The 19,897-nt window shown below is 36.8% G+C and overlaps 1 protein-coding gene across 2 annotated transcripts; it reads right to left on the bottom strand.

Annotated features, from left to right (window-relative positions):
* Positions 1-293: 293 nt before the first annotated feature.
* LOC108984403 (lysine-specific demethylase 5B-B) lies at positions 294-19,897 on the bottom strand. 2 transcript variants are annotated; one of them, XM_018956345.2, is made up of 33 exons: positions 18,371-19,897; positions 16,413-16,470; positions 15,864-15,986; positions 15,330-15,387; positions 15,084-15,220; positions 14,696-14,857; positions 14,509-14,595; positions 13,891-14,073; positions 12,558-12,710; positions 12,279-12,470; positions 12,133-12,198; positions 11,848-11,943; positions 11,435-11,521; positions 11,208-11,324; positions 10,463-10,670; positions 10,270-10,334; positions 10,042-10,100; positions 9,821-9,952; positions 9,564-9,723; positions 9,150-9,485; positions 8,359-8,541; positions 8,205-8,266; positions 7,477-7,555; positions 7,233-7,382; positions 6,982-7,115; positions 6,507-6,627; positions 6,358-6,431; positions 5,129-5,273; positions 4,708-4,857; positions 1,467-1,562; positions 1,296-1,391; positions 993-1,192; positions 294-705 (listed from the first exon to the last, which is right to left on the bottom strand). In XM_018956345.2, the coding sequence occupies exons 1-33, from the start codon at positions 19,699-19,701 to the stop codon at positions 462-464; spliced, it is 5,544 nt and encodes a 1,847-aa protein (XP_018811890.2). In that variant the 5' UTR covers positions 19,702-19,897; the 3' UTR covers positions 294-461. The 2 variants fall into 2 exon arrangements, with proteins under 2 accessions (XP_018811890.2, XP_018811891.2); XM_018956346.2 differs by having other exon boundaries at positions 14,696-14,854.

Below are 19,897 nucleotides of genomic sequence, written 5' to 3'. Positions count from 1 at the left end.
TGCAGGTATCCAGCAAGGAAGTTTGGAGGTGTTCATAGCAAAACACTCTAGTCTTAGATTTTGGTCAAAGATGTTTGGAAGTTCTATTGTTTCGATTGTGCGTTGGGCTGTCAGAAAACTCTTTAAAGCAATAGTTTCCAAGAGATTTGCATGTCTTAAAAGGTATCGAGTAAGCAATGTTTACTGGGTCTTTGTCCATTGAAAAAGCTGAAGTCTGATGACCCATGTGTGTGTATGTGAGAGATGAGAGAGAGACAGAGAGAGAGAGAGAGAGAGAGACAGAGAGAGAGAGATTTAATATCAAATTGTAGGGTCTGCTCAAAATTTTCGCATGCTCATCTGCACGTACAAATAAAAGAGTTTCCTCATTATTTCTCAAGGGGCTGAAAACAGATAATTCAGCTGAAACCATAAGAATCAATTGAATGAATTGAATGATGGATAGCTATCAATGTCCCTTTCTATTTTTGAATATGGAAAAATGGACAAAGACTACTAAGCTCAGCACGTTTTTTAGATGCTCTTCTGAAAGGCTTCCGAGTTCTCCACCATAAATGTTCATTCCCAATCCTCAAACTGTTGTTTTGATCTGTAATTGGAAGGATCTTTTGCCTTGGGCTAGAATCAGCTTTTCTCGACTTCTTTATCGAACCTGTTTTTTCCGGAAAAGGTGTCTTAGGCACAGCCAATTTGGCACGGATTGAACTGTCAAGGCATTAAGAAGGAACAGATTACTCCACGAACATAATTAAACACCGTCTGCAAGATTTAATCACCCCCATCGTTTCCTCAACTCTAATCATTTGAAGAGAATTTATAACATGTGATAAGAAATGATTCTTTGGAAGCCAAGCCAAACAGCGTTATAATCTCTGTATTTTGTGTATTGACTGACACCCAAAGACCAAAATATTCTCAAGCAAACAGCAAAAATACAAGATATGGTGATGTGGTTGCAATTTTCATTGAAGGAATTGTGACTTAAACCTTACCTATCATGGTCCACCGATTGTAATGCGGACAAGTCTCCTCTCTGAGGCTTACATGCAGGACAAATGTAGACCTTTGGTGCGGAATGTAATTTAATGCAATCAAAATGGTACCACTCATCACAGACATCACAAGCAATCATTGCTCTCTGATCATAAGGCTTTCGACAAATGCAATAAAGCATACTTCGAGCTCTTAGTAACTGCACTCCACCCAACAGTAGGTCATCAACAAAAATCCAGGACAACTATTTTTTATATATATATATATATATAATAAAATAAAATAAAAAAAGAAATCGTTACCTTAATCTCCTTCTCCACACAAACAGGCAAACTTTCACCTTCCGCAATAAGTTCGAAAACTTTATCTAAGCTGAGATCCCCAGAATCTGCCGCAACCTGTGCATAAAATAAGAGAGCCAGTGAATGTGTGTACGAGAGAGAGAGAGAGAGATGAATCAACAATTTCTAGACCTTCTTGGCATGTTCTGCCCACTGTAAGCCAATGCACTTCACTTCGGTCAGTCTTTGCCTATACTGATCTTCAGGTGGAATGTTCATAGCCAGACCCTGCCACACGTTATTAATTGAGTTTATTATCTATGATGCATTATAAACCTTTTCTGACAAGGCACATTTTTTAGGAAGATACACTTGCTCTTCAGGTTCATTTTTGTTCTTTTGAGTAAGGTAGGAGTAATCAATTGGAGTGAACTCTTAAAATATGACTAGGGCCAATATAGAACAGATGAAATTGGATAGTAAGCACCCCTTATGGAAGGGAAGGAAAGAACCGACAAATACACGGCAACTATTTGTCTGACAGCCAATAATAAAGAGCAGTCCTCTCAACAAAGAGTGTTTACCAAATTTCGTCTTGTATCTGTATCTTCTTCTAGCTAGGTGTTTCTTTTGTATAGAGGATTTTTATCTTTATCTTCTTCTACCAAGTTTCTTATGTACTGAGTTGCACCTTTTTTCCGCCTTTTAATAGAGGATGAATTATTACTTAGCAAAAAAATGTTTACCAAATTTCATTCTCTCAGATCCTCATCTAAGTAATTCCGTTTAACAAACAGAATGCCCAAAACCCCAAGTAATACCACATCAAACCAATAACATCTTGTAGAAATAGCTAGAGCGCATGATGGAATGCTGAAGGATTACTGAGAGCTATGTACGAAATAAGAGTGACTAAAGATTTGCTACCATTGACTGCCTATACTAAACTGCCTGTGCGCAAACTGGATCTGCACCACCTCATGAAGCTTAAAACCAGTCCTCACAAACCTAAATCAATTATATGACTACAGCGCTAGCCAGGCCTCCTACTCCATGCTCTATAAGTTTCATTTGCTTTTCCTTTCCTTTATAACAAGAGTTTCTTGTTCCTCCATAGAACCAGAGACGCAACACAACAAGAAACTTGTAGGAAGAACATGGGCATTAATACATACTGGGTACCGATGGAATGGCTTTACCATGTCTTTTTCATTCCTTTTCATTTCAGAGTTACCAAAGAACTTTGTTCCTTTTCATATCCAAGGTTCTCGCCAACTGTACGAGCACGGTCATGGACAAGATCATTTCGAAACCTCAAAATGCTTTTGTTAAGGGGAGGCAGATTTTGGATTCAGTACTAATAGTAATAGCAAACAAATGTTTGCACAGTAGAATTAGATCTGACACGCAAGTATCCTTTACAAACTAGATATGGAAAAGGCCTTTGATCATGTTAATTGGGACTTCTTGGTTTATGTTTTTGGCAAATTTGACTTTGGGGAGAGGTGGCGCAATTGGATGAAGTATTGCATCACAACCGCTAGATTCTCAGTGTTGGTTAATGGCTCTCTTGAGGGTTTTTTCAACAGCTCTCGTGGATTGAGACAATGAGATCCTTTATCTCCTCTTCTCTGTCTTAGTCATGGATGTACTGAGTAGAATGATAAAGGCAGCCAGGGATGGGTCTTTTTATCTGGATTTTCAGTGGGTGGTACTTCTTATGGGAGCGTCAATGTATCTCATCTTCTTTTAGCTGACAATACTTTAATTTTTTGAAAGCTGGATCCTAATCAAACCGTTCATTGAGAGCTCTCTTGCTTTGTTTTGAAGCTACTTCCGGCCTTGAGGTGAATTTGTCCAAATCGGAACTAGTTCCGGTTGGCTTGGTAAATCATATTGCAGACTTGGCTGAAATTTTGGGTTGTAAGGTATCTTCTTTGCCTATGAAGACCTCGGTCTTCCTTTGGGGGCACCTCATAAATCCAAAGTAATATGGGATGGCATGATTGAAAAAATTGAGAATAGATTGGCGGGTTGAAAAAGAATGTATTTATCTAAAAGGGGAAGAATCACTCTTATTAAGAGCACGTTATCTAACCTACTTACGTACTTCCTTTCATTATTCCCTATCCAAGCTGGTGTGGCTAATAGGATAGAAAGAATTTTCCGTGCTTTCTTGTGGGGCAGATCGGGGGACAAGAAAAAATTCCATTTGATTAAATGGGACAAGATTTGCACTCCCTACCTTGTGGAGGCCTGGGGATTAGAAAGCTGAGTATTTTCAATAAGGCCTTACTTGGGAAATGGTTGTAGCGGTACCATCATGAAAGCGAGGCTTTATGGAGGACCGTGGTTGATGCCAAATTTGGAAGTACTTGGGGAGGCTGGATTTTTAATGAAGGGCAAGGATCGTATGGTGCGGGTGTATGGAAATTTATTAGGAAGGGTTGGGCGGATTTCATTCGTAATTTTAGATTTGTGGCAGGGCGAGTTAGATTCTAGGTTGATGTTTGGTGTGGTGATGCTGCCTTAAAGGAGGCTTTTCCTTCTCTTTTCAGAATTGCTTTGCAGAAGGAAGCCTCTATTGCTGATTACATGGACTCTTCGAATGCTGCAGTGGAATGTCATATTTACCAGAGCAGTTCAAGATTGGGAAGTGGGAGACATTTCTGATTTCTACAGCACCTTGTACATACCGAATTTGGAACATGGTGTGGAGGACAAACTGTTGTGGACACATCCCGGGAACAAGAAATTTTCGGTTCATTCTTTATAAAAGGCTATGTCTACCCACTCTTCTCAGAATTTCCCTTGGAAGCGCATTTGGAAGAGCAAAGTGCCCCTGAAAGTTGCTTTCTTCGATTGGCTGGCCTCTCATGGTAAAATTTTGACCATAGACAAGCTGAGGAAGCGTGGTTTCTTCATAATAGATTGGTACTTCATGGGCAAAAGGAATAGCGAATCAACAGACGACTTCTTCTCCATTGCGATGTGGCAAAAGCTCTATGGGATGAAGTCTTCTTAAGGCTGGACATTGCTTGGGTGATGCCCAAAAAGGTGGTGGACCTATTGGCTTGTTGGAGCGAAACACGGGGAAACCGTCAAGTAGTGAATGTTTGGAAGATCGTGCCCTTATGTCTTATGTGGTGTATATGGAATGAGCGGAATGGAAGATGTTTTGAAAATAGTGAACATTCATTGGAGGGGATTAGAGACTCATTTTTCCAAGCTGTGTTACTTTGGGCTAAGACTATTGTATTAGATGGGGGTAATTTTAGTGAGTTGTATGCGTCTTTTTTCGTTTGTAGGCTGTAATTAGGCATTTCTCACCTGTCTACCACCTTTGTACTCGGGCTATGCCTAGTTTTGAAGATCAATAAACTTTATTAATTATCAAAAAAAATAATAATCATCAATGATCCATAAAACATGCCTCTTTCAAATGCTGCTGAATCTGTTGGATTGTGGGCTTATGCAAACTCTGTAATAGTATGTTGACTTTAAAGCTCCATGAGAATCTTGCTAATGCTAGATCAAGGTTGCGATTACCCAGCTGATCATAGAGACCCGCAACTTCAATGGCCTGTACAAAGCTACTTCCAATCAGGAAGAATACACAAATTTGTGGCAATAATACCAGTTTTCTCAGAAAATGATCATATTGTCAGAACTGCAGCTATATGCATTTTATGCTAATCATCAATATATCTAGCAAGAAAAAGTTAAAATCAATACCCACTAAGGAAATATACCAAATTCACAGAGAGAGAGAGAGTCAATAATGGAGTCCAACACTACAACCACATGCTTCCACAGCACACTATAACGGTAAGTGGTCCAGTCTCAACAAGTACCTTCATGGCAATAGTTAGTTTTTCAGAGACAATGCTGAGATCTTTATCACAAGAAGCCAAAGCAAAATCAACTAATTCTGTCAAGCAAGATCTGCATGCCAGGGCTTGATCCACAAGTTGCTTCAATGCATCCCTTTCCTCAATCCTGTAAACATTACCAGTCAAAATTTGAACTTATAAAAAAAACAAAATCCCATCACAATTACACAAGTGCAACCCAATCAGCTTGAGGTAAAATGACTTCAACTACTTTTTTTTTTCCTCTCTCTCCAAACTGAAGAAAATACAACATATCCAGCCAATCCATGAGTCAAACAAGAAACAGAGACCCAAAAAACAAATAAAAAGCGCAATATAAGATGAACCAGCCAAGCCAACCTTGATTGATATATTTATCAGTTGGAGATGAAGACACCCAACTTTACAGGGTATATTCTCAAGCTAGTTCTTGATTGCTAATAAACCTTCTCAGTTTTGCAGTACCCTGAAAGTTATAAAATTCATGACCTGTATGGCAGGAGAAACTACCATGCTGGCAGTTTGATCGACTACAAGAACATCATTCACAGACTCACCGTCCTAAATTTACACAACCCAAGCTTTCAAGCCCTCTGTAATTCTCTGAAGTCTTTAATCAAAGAAGCTAGAGCTGAGTCAGTTTAAACAGAAAGCATCTTGCATCTGAAACCTCCTGATAATTTTTTTGCTATTTTACTACCACTGCCAGGAATCTTAAGCTCCAACACTGTTAATCTCTACATAATTTGGGGCAGGAAAATAGAAATAGTGATAGGTTTAATTTCACATCGAGGGAGTAGAGAAAATTTCTACCATGCATGCTCAGCATTTAATCAAGAAAAAAAAAACAATAAAATATAAGCCATAGTTTTGCCAAATATTTTTTTTATTGCCACCGGGTGTCCGGGAACAACATCCTAACTAATCCCAGGGGTACACAGGACCTCAACAAAGAGTTTCCCACAAGTGCACCTCAAGAAATTCAAGGGAAAAATCCCCCGTCCAATGGCTCCTAGAGATTGTTTGCAACCAAGGGGATTTGAACTTTAGACTTGGGGGGAGCATACCCCCAAGCCCAAGGCTTTTACCACTTGAGCCAACCCCTAGGGGTTTTTGCCAATTGTTTACTCAAGGAAATAAAACAAACAAAGAAAAAGAATATATAAATAAGGAGTTCTCATCAGAGGTACATCAATGTTGCAGCTTATTACCATACAAAGAAATCTTCAGCATCATGTAGAAGTTCAACGAGCATTTGTAATTCAGGACGCTTCCCTCCAAATTTCTGTACCACACACAAGATATGAGATGGACTATAAGAGCTTCTTAACAAAGACACTTCAAAGAAATAAATGCATACCAGAAGGCCGCCTTTATTTTGACAAATTGATCCACCCTGCAAAAATTGGCAATAGGGGCATCTATACACTTCTGCAAGATTTGAATCTGTTGCCATTGGTCCTAGGCACCGCAGATGATAGCTGTTCATATAAAATATACCCAAAACATCATAATAAGAGAACATAAAAACTAAAGCAGGCGGAAAAGGTTAAGATAAATGGAACAACAATTAAACACCAATCCTTATCACATTATTCAGTTGCCAAGCAAAAAAAGACAGGAATGACTCTAGACCAAGATAAAAAGAGTACTGGAAAATGTCGAGTCTTGTAACACAAAATTGCCAAAAAAATAGCTCAAGTTATTAGTGGACAAATTTGAGAATGAAAATTGAAATCACCTACTTTGCAGCAAATAGGTTATTGATCAGGGTGTCTTGACCATGATAAACATGCTAAATAAGTGAAACATTGACCAAGCAGCAAATACCTTACCAGTCCTTGCATATTGAACAAGTAAGAAGCACCAGATCCTCGGCATCACTGGAGCAGCAGATACATAAATTTCTTGCTTTGCAGGCACGTGATGTTTCATATATGTACAAAGATCTATCTAGATCCTTTTTAATCTGAGCAATAAAAAAAAAATTGGAAATATATCAAACAGACGTGTAACCAAACAATCAAAATTTTCACCAAACCCTTATAATTGAATAAGAAAAAGAATAACATATAAAGATTAAAACCTTCCATAAAGCATCAAGCAGAGATTTCTCATCTCCAATTGAAGTCCCTACAACAAACATGCAGCGTTTCATCCACTTCTCAATCTTTTCAACTTTAGATAAGACCAAATCAAGTTCGGTGCAACTGAAAGCAACAGAATTTCCAAGCTCCTGCAGATGATCACATAATATTTGCCAAGTACACAAGTTGGTCTTTAATACAGATTCATAATATTTTCCAAATACATGCATAAACCCAGCATACCTTGAGCTCTAATATTAAACACCAAGATCGATCCTCAGACTTACGATTGAAAAACTGAAGCACCTGTTCTTGCCACAGCCTACATTCACAGTTAAAATGTGATAAGCATATCAAGTACCACAAAAGTAACAAATAATTAAAAGAAACATATTAGATATATTCCCCAAGCTTTATAAATTGAGAAAGCTACATGCTACATACGTATTGAGGGGATGGGTGTTGTATCATCAATATTAAAGAATTTTTTTATAAGTAATTAAAGATTTTATTAAAAACACAAATGTCGGAGGAAAGCCCAAACCACATCTAGGTCTATACTCAGAAAAGACTAGTCAAAGTTATAATTAGAGTCCCTTATAATCATTATAAAGGGCTCAAACTTCTCCCTCCCAAACAATGTGGGATACCATTCACCATCTTCCTATACACGATTTGGGGTATTACAGTAGTGGTTTCGCTAACACTTGAACCTTTTACAGCATAAAAAAATTATGAAAGAATATATTAACATATATGAAAAAGGCTTTATATACACTTATCAAATAGATGAAAAGGCTTTATACACACACACACCCACACATTATATATATATATGGAAAAAATCTTGAAATTTACACTGCGTGTATACGTGTGAATATTTCTGCTGAAAACCCGAGTGATAAATTTCAGGTAGAAAAAGGTAGAAACAACAAAAAAAGATAATTGGATGAGACAATCAATTCACTCACTTGTGTTTCTGAATAGAATTTTGAAGTTGACCAACCATCACCGGAAAGGAGACTTTAACATGCTGAGAATAGAAATCTTACAAGTAAGATCTACATAAAAAATTGACTTCAAATGATATAAAGAGGTGGTAACACAATGAACAAAAAAATATACCTGAGAGTCCGCAAGAACTTCTTCAGCATCACTCAGCTTGCATCTTTTGAAATTTTGTGGCGCAGCAATGGCCTTTAAGGCTTTCTTTAGCCATTTAACCCCATCGATCAACGAACTACACAAGGGACCAGAGGCACATTTATGGGGAAGTTGCTCTGAAACCTTCATCAAGCTCTCAACATCCTAAAGCATAAAATGTGAAGAAAACCCTTCATCAAAATGCACCACTCAGTAAAACAGTAAAGAAGAGATATTTTGTACAATTTGACTAAGCCTAACTCCCAATACAATTGGGATTTAAAAAAAAAATGCATGCTTTAGTTATTGCAGACAAACAAGAACAGCTTATAACAAACCAAAAAAAAAGGGTGATCAAGTCCCAACTATTCTATCTCAAGAAAACCTTATCAATGTGCAAAAGAAATGGAAAATCAAGTACATTTATGCATTAAAAGCCAATGCTTGATTAAGAAAACCAGGAAGGTGGCCATACTAAAGCAAACCTATTAGCCTCACAGTGCAAACATGTATTTAGAATTTCTTCATTATTTTTTTTATAAGTAAGACTTGCTTCATTATTACTGCTTGAAGTAATAAATAAATGACATTAGTTTTGATAAACTTGCTAAACTTTCCCGATCACTCAGCTACAACAAAAATAAGGTACATATGAAAATAAGCACATGCTTCGTTGTACCCATCGAGGTTAAGAGAAAAGATAACAAGCACATGCATGATTAAAAATCATCAGTGTGCTATATGGCCATGTTAATTAGTTTAAGAAATATCACCTCAAAAGCAGGAGCACCAGAGCAGAAAGAAAGCACCTTCTTGCACCATTGCAGGGTAGAATGTGCACCTTGAAGTTCAGGAATCTCACAAAATTCAAAATGAAGAGATGATCCACTTTTTAAGACAGATTCAATTTTAGAAACTACAGATTCTATTTTCAAAATAAGGCATTTGCCCATTCCATCGCCTATATCACTCAAATCGAATATGCACATAGCATCTTGCAGAACAGAACGTGCATCGTGCCCCCACTCCTTGCAATTCTTCAAAACCGTTTCTAGCACCCTGCTTTCTTCCAAAGAAATCTTCAAAAGCTTTGACTGAGAAACCAACTCCTGAGAAATATGAAGCATATTATCATACAAATGGTCCAATTTCAAGCAAGGCAGCCATGTATAGGAGAGAGCAAGAACCTTCAAGGCCTCAACTTCAAACAAAGAACTTGAGGCAGAAGCAGCAGACGTAGCAACCATTAAAAAGGGCTCTGACTTCTTTAACCAGGACTTGGCTATTAATACTGCATCTTTGACATCATTAAGAGAAGGTAGAATTGCATATATTTCTTCCGAAGCCCTAAAGAAGTTCAAAGTATACTGTTGTTACTGGAAAGCAAAACAAGCCATAAAAGTTAAAAAAGTCAAAAAAGGAACAAGCAAAGCATCCCCAATACATCATGACATCTTCAAATTCACGCATTAGAGCTGCATGGGCAAGAATATCTTTCGCTCTTTCCTCCCAATGCATGGCAGCAGCAAGTACTCCATTCATATCAACAAATAATCTCTCTTTCTCAATCTGAATCCTGAAAATAAAAATTGAAGGTTCAAAGGAGAAGCTTATCGAAAAACCTTTAGCATATGTCTGTAAGCAGAATTGAGGCAAGAAACATACACTGCAGCCTCCACCATCAGTTGCTGAATGAAGTCCAGAGGCATTTTTGTACAGCATGCCTGTTATCAATATCAAATAAATGACTAAAGTTCACCAGTGAATTTCTAAAAGAAATCCAAGAAGAACAAGCACTAAAGCAACCTAGTCTACCAAAATCAATTAGCAAACATAATCTTGAAACACACACAAACGATCAAACAGGCAAAAGCTTTAACAGCATCAAACTACCTTAAGAGCCCTTTCCCTGCAACGGGCCTTCTTTAACTCAACCTCGACTAGAGGCAATTCATCAACTGTTCAACACAAACCTACCATTAGAACAATGTACAACAACAGGAATGATGACTATAATAAGGATGTCCAAAAGTATCCAATATCAAAAAATAATAAAAAGAAAAATTGCATATGTCAACAAGCAAACCTTGGATTCTTAAAGACGCCCCATCTTTGAGAATGCTACTTAACTCATCAACTACATTGTGATGATCCTCCCGTTCATTAATGTTCAAGCAAACATCATTAAAACGGGAGATCCACGAAACAGCATCAATGTGGTATTGTGTCAAAAGCTTCAGCTCTGGTATGTTAACAGTACAACCATTCAACTCTTGAAGAAGCAATTCGAGATTCTGCAAAAAATATTTTGTTAAAGATGTATGCCTTGACTTTGATAAACAAAGGCCTCGTTTGGATGTTGAGATGAGATGAGAAATTTTCTTTTTATAAGTAAACGATATTATTAATAAGGATAGGCAAAGCCCAAGTACACAAGATGATATACAATAGATAGAGGGATGAGAAATATGTGAATAGTAGTGAAATGGTCTGTAAATAGTAGTTAAATGGTTTGAGTTAAGATGTTTTATTGGGTTTTGGAAAATGGAAGATAAAAAGTTGAACAAAAATATTATAAATTATAATATTGTTATAATATTTTTTTTTAATATTTTTTTTTTTTAGATTTGAAAATGCTGAATTGTTTTTTGTGTTTTGTTTGGAAGTTTGGGAAAATTATAATGATTAGGTAATAATTAGATGAAAAATGTTTGTTTGAGTAATGTTTGGGAAGGAAATGAGATGAGATGGGATAGGATGAGATGGGTTGAGCTATCCATATGAGGCCTTAAAACCACCACGAGTGAAAACAGAAAACTCACAAAGCTAACCTTTAGATTAATAGGACCTTTCAACATCTCGCCACACTGATCACGACATAACTCAGCTTGCCTTAATAGATCCAAAAGCATTCCTATCTCTGGGACTTGAACTTGAAGGTCCAAAATCTGTTGAACATTGAATTCAACTAATTAAAAGTTTGATACATATAGAAATAGCCATTAAAATTGACCAAAACAAGATATCATGATTGCAAAAATATAGAAATCCAAATCACCTCTGACTTTAACTTGTAAAGGATATCAAGCTCGATTGCTGCAGGATGTTTCTCAGAGATGCATTTTCTTATGCTTTCTATCAAGACCTAATGGGTCTCAGTAAGAAAAGCAGATTAGAAATAAAATAAATGGCCATAAAGTTAAGCCACGGGAGAAAATAAATCCAAAAGACAGTAACTTTATTTAGCATATCATGGCTTTAGCCACATGGGAATCCATTTTCAAAGAACGCTTACAATGAATTTTGTGTGGCAAAATAGAAACAGAGTGAGAAGAAAAGCCTTTTACCGTATAACAGAACATGGTTTATAGCTTATATCTTCTTGCAGGAAAGTCCAATTCATCAAAGCAGAAAATTTAGGAACATAAAAAATTCACCGCAAAGTAGGTTCCATGGGTCAACAGGATATACCTTTACTGAAGAAATTTTCAGGGATAACTTCTCACTCTCTTTCACATATATTGGTAGGCCACAAGCTCTGGAGTAAAAAAATTCCAACTCGGAAATCTGCAGTAACAAATATCAGTCAAATCGAAAGGAGAAAAGGAAAACATTACAGTATAACTGATTAGTGCTATTAGCAATAGTAAAAAAGTAAAATTAGTGCCACAAGCTGCAAGAAGACAATTACTTCCAGCATAATGTTAAAAATAATATAAATTTAATGAAAATATAGTTTATTGCATATGGAAATACTTTTGAGCATGTTGATAGAGCGTGATCAATTTCCTGAACCAACAGCCTTGCCTCTTCTGCATATTCCTGAAAGCAAACGAGTTCAGTTCCCAGCCATGGGGCAACCACATAGCAGAAACAACATTCATTCATTAAACCATAATAACCTTCAACTTGAGATGCCCAGGCTCATTACAGGGAACAGGATTGAAACTCAGCAACTCATTAACATATTCAAAGTGAACTTTATCTAGATCACCACCAGAATGACATGACCAGTTTTCAACTTTAGATAGACAATCTCTTATGCCTTCTGCCCACTTCCGCGCTTCAACCAGATTCTTTGCAGTGTCCCGGACCTGTCCAAAGAAAGATTTTTTTGCTTAAGAACTTATTGTTGTAAAGTCTAGTTTTTTTAGCAATAAAATGAGTACAAAAAAGCTCACAAAATCCATTTCAGAACCAGCCCAAAGAAACTGTTCAGCTTCCTTCAACACAGCAACATAGGCTTCACTTGAAAATGAATTCTGAGAAATCTTTGATGCTCGCAAAAGCCATTGGGCTGCAAGCTGATCCAGAGTAACATGGCCACCTTTCACCTGCATCCAACATCGTCCCAAAGAACAATAGTTATATAATAATCCCTACTCATGAATCCCGATATGCTTAATGGTATACATCACATGACGAGGGACCTCTGGAGACCGTGCAAACACAATATATCTTTTACTCAGTTAAAGCCCAAACCCATGTAACACGCTCACATCACATGGATCACGTAAATCATCGGCTTTACACTGACGGGATGTGATCCCAAGAAATTGTTTACATCCAAGGTTCAACCTTAGACCTAACAACCAATCTTATACTTCTTAATGCTGCAAAATTCATTAGGAAGTATAAGGGGTAGTTTGGGAATAGAGATAGTTTCATCTCATCTCAAAACTTCTCATCTCATTTCCTTCCCAAACATCATTCAAAGACAAACACTTTTCAATTTTAAATCTTCAACTTTTTCATCTAATCATTACAATTTTCCCAAACTTCCAAATAAAGCACAAAAAACAATTCAACATTTTCAAATCCCAAAATAAAAATAATATTAAAAAACTATATTCTTTTTTTTATAAATGAAAAAACTACATTCTAATAATATTTTAACTTTATAATATTTTATTCAACTTTTTCTCTCACATTTTCCAAAACCCAATAAAACATCTTAACTCAAACAATTTCACTACCATTCACAAAACATTTCACTACTATTCACAGATTTCTCATCTCATCTCATACACCAAGTATCCATATCACAAACAGATTCCACTTATACGAGAAGAAAAGAGGTATATTGGAAATTTTCCATATTATGGCCCCGTTTGGATTGAGAGATGAGATGGTTTTAGATGAGTTGAATAACATATTGTTAGAATATTATTTTTTAATATTATTATTGTTTTGGGATTTGAAAAAATTGAATTGTTTATTATATTTTGTGTGGAGATTTGGAAAAGTTGTAATGATGAGATGAGATGAGTTGAGATCACTTCTCAATCCAAACGGGGCCAATCTAATTAAATCACACTATTTATATGAGGAAATAAATGGAAATAATCAAAGGAAAAAAACAAAGACTCGTTCTATCGATGATCCAGAACCAAATGCACAGTGAGAAAAAAAGCACTAGAGTAGCATGCGTTATAAACAGTGTAATTAAGAAAACTAACCAGAAGGATAGCAAATGAAATTCATGATAATCTAGTCAAATGTCAAAAACTAAACCTTTTTTGTCAAAGCATTTTGTTCACTGGAACTTGATATTTGCCTTCGCATATTCCTACTTTGTGTAGTCTCTTCACAACAATGTTTATCAACTGTAAGCACAAGGCCATACAATTCGACAAGTGTATGACGATAAAGAAGACGCAGTTTACTAGATTTGCATTCACAAAGGCGTTCCCAGTGCTGCATAAGGCAGAGACAATCAGTCAATTGTAATCGACATAATAGGAATCCCAATTAAAAAAAGTGATTAAAAAAAGGCTCCAAACAGATGGCTACAAGAAGCATATATGAGGAACAAGATCAAAACTATCTGTTCCAAAAACATAAGAGGTTCTTGAAAATCAAGAACCTATTAAAATATAAGATACAATTGAAAAAATAGCAAAATGAACATGTTCCAAAAAATTAAGGTTAAAAATGTTCCAATCAATTGGTGAGCACTCCAACTCAACCTTAGACAAGTGGAGCAATTATAAGACGAGTCCTAGTGTCTTACCAATAAGCTATAGCTTAAAATGCATCTCCCTCACTCTCTGATTGGCAAGTTAAACCTACAAGGTCTAACTACAATTGGCGTAGAACGTTTTAAGGAAAGAAATTAAGAATTTCACATACCTCGAGACACACAAAGGCAGATGGCCTACAGCGGCAAACAACAGCAGAAAGATAGAGATACTGCTTGCATATAATGCATGTCGGATCCTACAAGGTCAACCAGGAGATATTGAGCACCACTACGTGTATCTTGAAACAACTGCAAAAAATGTACACCAATATGTGTATGTATGCAATATGCTGATACCTCTTCAGTACCCACATATTCAGGGCATTTCCGAGGCGACATGGGAGATGATCTTATAATTCCATTTTTCCACAGTCGCTCTCTCCAACTTTTCTCATTAGCATGTATTTTAAGCAATTCTCTCTTCAGATAAGGTGCTACTCTACTGTTGCAATCATTCTGCTAAAAGCAAAAAAATAGTCAAGTAGAAAAAACAGGCAGGTTACTGGAGTAACTCCATGATCCAAAAAAATAAGCAGTGCGCAAAAAGAGAAAAATACACCACCAGTGGTTACATATGATAACAGGTGAGGGAAAAAAAGAAAAAGAAAAAAGAACAGCACCGGGTAAATTCAACTCTAGAGACAAAAATTGAGTAGAAAATACGCTGCAGGTAAAAACTTGTAACCTCTGCTACGACACAAAGAAGTTCCTCATGTGACAAAACAGCAGCTTTGCGATACTGCTTATACAGATCTGCTCCAATACGACCATAAGGCAGCCAGTCAGCAGGAGCAAAATTGACTGCCTCCGCACAATTTAAACCTGAAACGAATAATGGGCCAAATTTTTATATGGAACAAATGATTCATTATGAATGAATAATTTCTTCAAATAATCAGCACTAGCTAGTAAATCTAAAACGGAAGCATACCAAGATTGAAACCTCCATGGTATGATCTAGGGAAGGTGATGACAAAATTACCAGGCTCCTGACATGCAGCAAGAAAATCATATCAAAAAATTTCAAGGATACAGACAAATTCATCAATAGCCACCTAAAGCAAAGTACCATTAAAAAAATATCACAAGCAGATGCTCTACAAAAGTAAATGTCGATACAGCAATTTGGACATGAAACCTATTCCCGTATACTCAATTGTACTCGTACCCACAACTTTTAAAGTGCAAAAAAAGGTACAAGGACCCTACACTCTCTTATTTCTTCTAAGTTTGAAAAGCGACCCTTCACCATTTCCCCCACCAATTAAAATTCAACTACACTTAAAAACTATTTAAATATTCTATTGTATATTTTCCATAAATAATCTTTTGCAAAATTATGAGACATTCATCAAATCATTAAACTAATTTACCAGTTTTTTTATAACTTATTTACCAAATTGTTAAGAACAAAGGAAGAGGGGCAGAAGAAAATAACAAAAGACAATAAGATTTCACGTCAAACCTGCAGTATGCTGTAGACAGGAACTCCATTTTCTTGCAAGACAGATGGATTCAACATGGTGACAAGCTGGAAGAGTAGATCTGGTTGTGCATCAAAAAGATCAGGAAGACTCTTCCGCATGACCTATACGAAAGTGGGATTGTTGGTCACGAGCAAGTTTTCTTGAAAAGTTCTTGATAAGAAGAAATGGATTGGACAACACATTATATAACACTAGTTGGAGCTGACCAGAATAATAGAGACAATGCCAGATAATTATCAAGGTATTGAATTAACCTACTTCTGCAAGCACAGCATCACACGTCCCAAAAGAACTAATATATTTTTTTATAGTATCCCAAAAGAACTAATATATATATATATATATATCACAATTTCTTTTCAAACATGCTTAGTACAAACTATCTTGAATACAAATTTTTTTTATTAAGATTAGACAAAAAAGGTATTGTAAAAAAGAGACGGAAAGGATATCCAGCCGAGGGATGCAAATGAATTTGAAACGAACAAGATACATACACAATTATTCCAAAGGAATCCAAGAACTACCTTCTCAAAAGCATTGGCTTCACTACCAGGAACGCTGTACCAACATTTTGGCTCTCCCCTAAGACAGCAATAGAAGTGAGCATCTCTCATGTAAAACTAAATAAAAGAGGCAGAAATCAAACCAAACCACAAAAGATTTTGTGTTCTGTATTTGTTCAATAAATGTATATACACTGATAATAGAATAATCTACTCAGTAACACAAATGTCTATTTAATGACTCAGAAAAAAGTGTGAAAAAAAATCCAACCTCTTTTTGATAAGAAATCAAAGATTTTTTTTTTTTTTTTTTAACAACGGGTGTCCAAGAACAAAGTCCAGACTAATCCAGGAAGTGCATAGGCCCTCGACAAGAAGTTTCGCACAAGTGCACCTCGGGTAGTTCAAGGGAAAGTTCTCCCAATCTGATGGCCCCTATAAATTGTTTGCACTCAAGAGGATTCAAACCTTAAACCTGGAGGAAGCATACCACCAAGACCAAGGCCTTTACCACTTGAGCCAACCCCTAGGGGTTAAAAATGCAAACTGCATGGTAAGTCAGCCTCTCTGATGCATAGATGCTTTTTCCCAACTTGATTAGACCAAAATTCATGAATCCTAAATTTGATTGGAACGGAATGCACAAATTCTAAACTGCCTTGGATTTCTCCAAGAACGCCAACACCAGCAGCAATCTTTTCAGACACAAAGAAGGTGGATTTGAACTGCATATTACACTTGATGAAATGCCAAAATGAAAAAGAATATGGTACACTCGAATTCCACAAAGCCAAATTAAGTTCAAAGCAAACTGAGACGAACATAAAATATCTGAAAGCTGAACCAATGAGACAAATTCCAGGGTCCAACTAATATCAGTCAACAATTTTTAATCTGTCTTGTTCCCAACTAGGTGTAATCTCATGTATATTTCCTGTGTACTTGGGCTATGCCTACTTCAATATCAACAAAATATCTTCCTACTTATAAAATAAAAATAAAAATTTAATCTGATCCTTTTGCTTAATTTGCAGGAGACATTAAGCAAAAGGCTCAGGCTGCCAAGCACACGCGTGGATTCATGTCTTGAAAGCAAATTCTTCAGGTAAAAATGATGGAAGACAAGCCTGAATCCATGACACACCTCCCAATACCCCATTTAAGTGGAACCGGCAATGTGAAATGGTCCATTTGTTTTGTTTAACTTGGGTAAAAGTGTCTTTTGATAAGTCAACAAATCAAAAACTAAACCCAAGAGTATCCTTTCAAATTTTTTTGACAACAAGAATCACCATTGTTTAATTAGCTTTTTTTTCAATTGAGTATAACTTTAAAAAAAATGTCCAGTAAATGCTTCAAATCTATCTTAACCAATTTAGACATCTATTCTGGTTGAAATTTTAAATCACTAATATTTTGTTCGCATATCATCTTGCTCTATGTAGTGAGTTTTTCCTTCCAAAGTTAATGCTACTAACGAGCAACTTCCTGTGTTATCCAATTGCATCTGAATAAATCCTTTCATTGTCAAAAACAGAAATATTGTGGTGCATTTGGAGGGAAAGAAACAATAGCAATTTTGAAGACTGCGAGCAGACATTGGATGAGCTTAAACTTTCTTCTTCGACACTCTGATCCTTTGGGCAATTGCTAGACTTTAATGGACTAAGTTTTCATGATTTCCTAGCATCTTTTTTCTATTCCGAATTAAGCATTTATCTTATATACATCCTGTGTACTTGGGCTATGCCTTCTGCTTTTATCCATATAATTTTCGATTACTCAAAAAAAAAGGTCAAAAACAGGTAACTAGTTCTCAAATTTATTAATATCAATAGGTGTGGCCAAGTACTCTAGATGTCTACAAGAGTCAAATAGAATATATAACAGAAACTGTGAAGAAAATGAACCATAGTTAAATAATTATGAAAAGAAATTGAAATAGATGAACAGTGCATAAGGTACAATTAGATACATACCAGTGTAGATAATTCATCGAGTAAAAACAGTGATCTTCAAAATGCCAACAAAAAGCTGAGAATAGCATCCCAATATACAGCCAGGGCACCATAACACCAGTAATGTTTTGATGAACAGCTTGAAGCATTGATCCACTCAACTTGGGCAAGTTATTAATATTCCACGGACTATCACAGTATTCATCCCAAAGCTTAGTTTCAACTATTTGTGGTCTCTGGTCATTTGCACGTGGAAAGCCACTCCCATATATAGAAGTATCTAAGTCACTGCCATAGATAACTTCAACCTCGCCCACCATCCCCTCCACAATTTCCCAGAACTTTTTCTCGATTTGCACCAGCGAAGCAGGTCCTGACCCAAACCATCTCTTCTTAGCACGATCAGCCACACGCCTAAAAGCTTCCAATGTGTATTGTTTTCCAGGCACAAAACCAAAGCAATCCTTGTCAGAATTCAAGCACTCCAAGCAATACCAATTCCCTGGTGGAACCTGCTTTAAAGGTGGGGAAAGACAGTATATATGCCACCCCTTATTACACCTATCACACAGAAGCATAACTTCCCCATGCAAACCACTTCTGCATTGTTCACAAATCTGATCATGCTCCTCCTCCTTGACCTTACAAACCTTTACCTTATCACCACCATTATTCCTCCGTCTTTTTTTCGAGCCCAACGATTCAGCCTCCTGCTCACTCATCCCCTCATCATGCAATGCTCTCTTATAACCACCACCTGCCTTCTGATTCAACCGATTGTAATATTTTTCATAATCATATAAATGCTCTCGATACAACTGACTCAATACGTGCTTCGCACACTCTGAAATCTTCCTAGTTGACCTCACAAATCGCGAAACCTCCCCCCATTTCTTCTCCTTCACAACCTTATTGTACCCACCATACCGCTTCGCTGCATTAAACAATTTACACAAATCCAACTCCTCCCCCTCGAAAACCACCTTCTTCCTCAACTTTTTCCCGCTATGATCCTCTAAAAACCTATTGTACTCCAACTCAAATGTCTTGGAATCACTTGCAGCCGGCCGCGCCTGCAACTGGTGAATGGCTTGGGTTTTTGTGGGAAAGGTAAATGAATCACAATTCAATGCAAACGGGGGCTTCCAACTCTCTGGTGGAACTATCTTACAAATCCCATAAGGCTCAGCCTCTGGCCTGATCTTATATATATACTCCAAAGGGTCTCTAAATTCATCCTGAGTTGGGTAATACACGGGCCCAGATGGTATATTCAATGAACCAAAAGATGGAACACTACAATTATGCCCTAGCACCCCCTTCTCCACAGCCCTAGGTCTCCCTTTCCCCATTGACTCCGCCGGACACACATAAAAAACCTATGCATACACCATTTATCTATTCATACAACTAAGTATAACAATAGAAATATACCCCCATAAATAGCAGTATTGCAGTATTGAAAACCAAAACAGAGATTTTTCTAGGGTTTGCACCGTACCTTTGCTTTCTGGGAAACTGTGGGGGAGTGAGTTTATTCGGTTGAGA

The sequence above is a fragment of the Juglans regia genome, chromosome 9, assembly GCF_001411555.2.
Source record: "Juglans regia cultivar Chandler chromosome 9, Walnut 2.0, whole genome shotgun sequence".
Classification (NCBI taxonomy): Eukaryota; Viridiplantae; Streptophyta; class Magnoliopsida; order Fagales; family Juglandaceae; genus Juglans; species Juglans regia.
This window is presented reverse-complemented; position numbering and strand designations above follow the sequence as displayed.

Bases quoted from the DNA above. Each gene is read 5' to 3' on its own strand.
- LOC108984403 (XM_018956345.2), bottom strand. From the start codon at position 19,701: ATGGGGAAAGGGAGACCTAGGGCTGTGGAGAAGGGGGTGCTAGGGCAT. The intron at 9,724-9,820 runs GTATTGGGGATG...GAACTTCTTTAG, and splicing joins GAATTTGAAGATGTCATGAT to GGCTTCGGAAGAAATATATG. The intron at 9,486-9,563 runs GTTCTTGCTCTC...CATATTTCTCAG, and splicing joins TTGAAGTTGAGGCCTTGAAG to GAGTTGGTTTCTCAGTCAAA.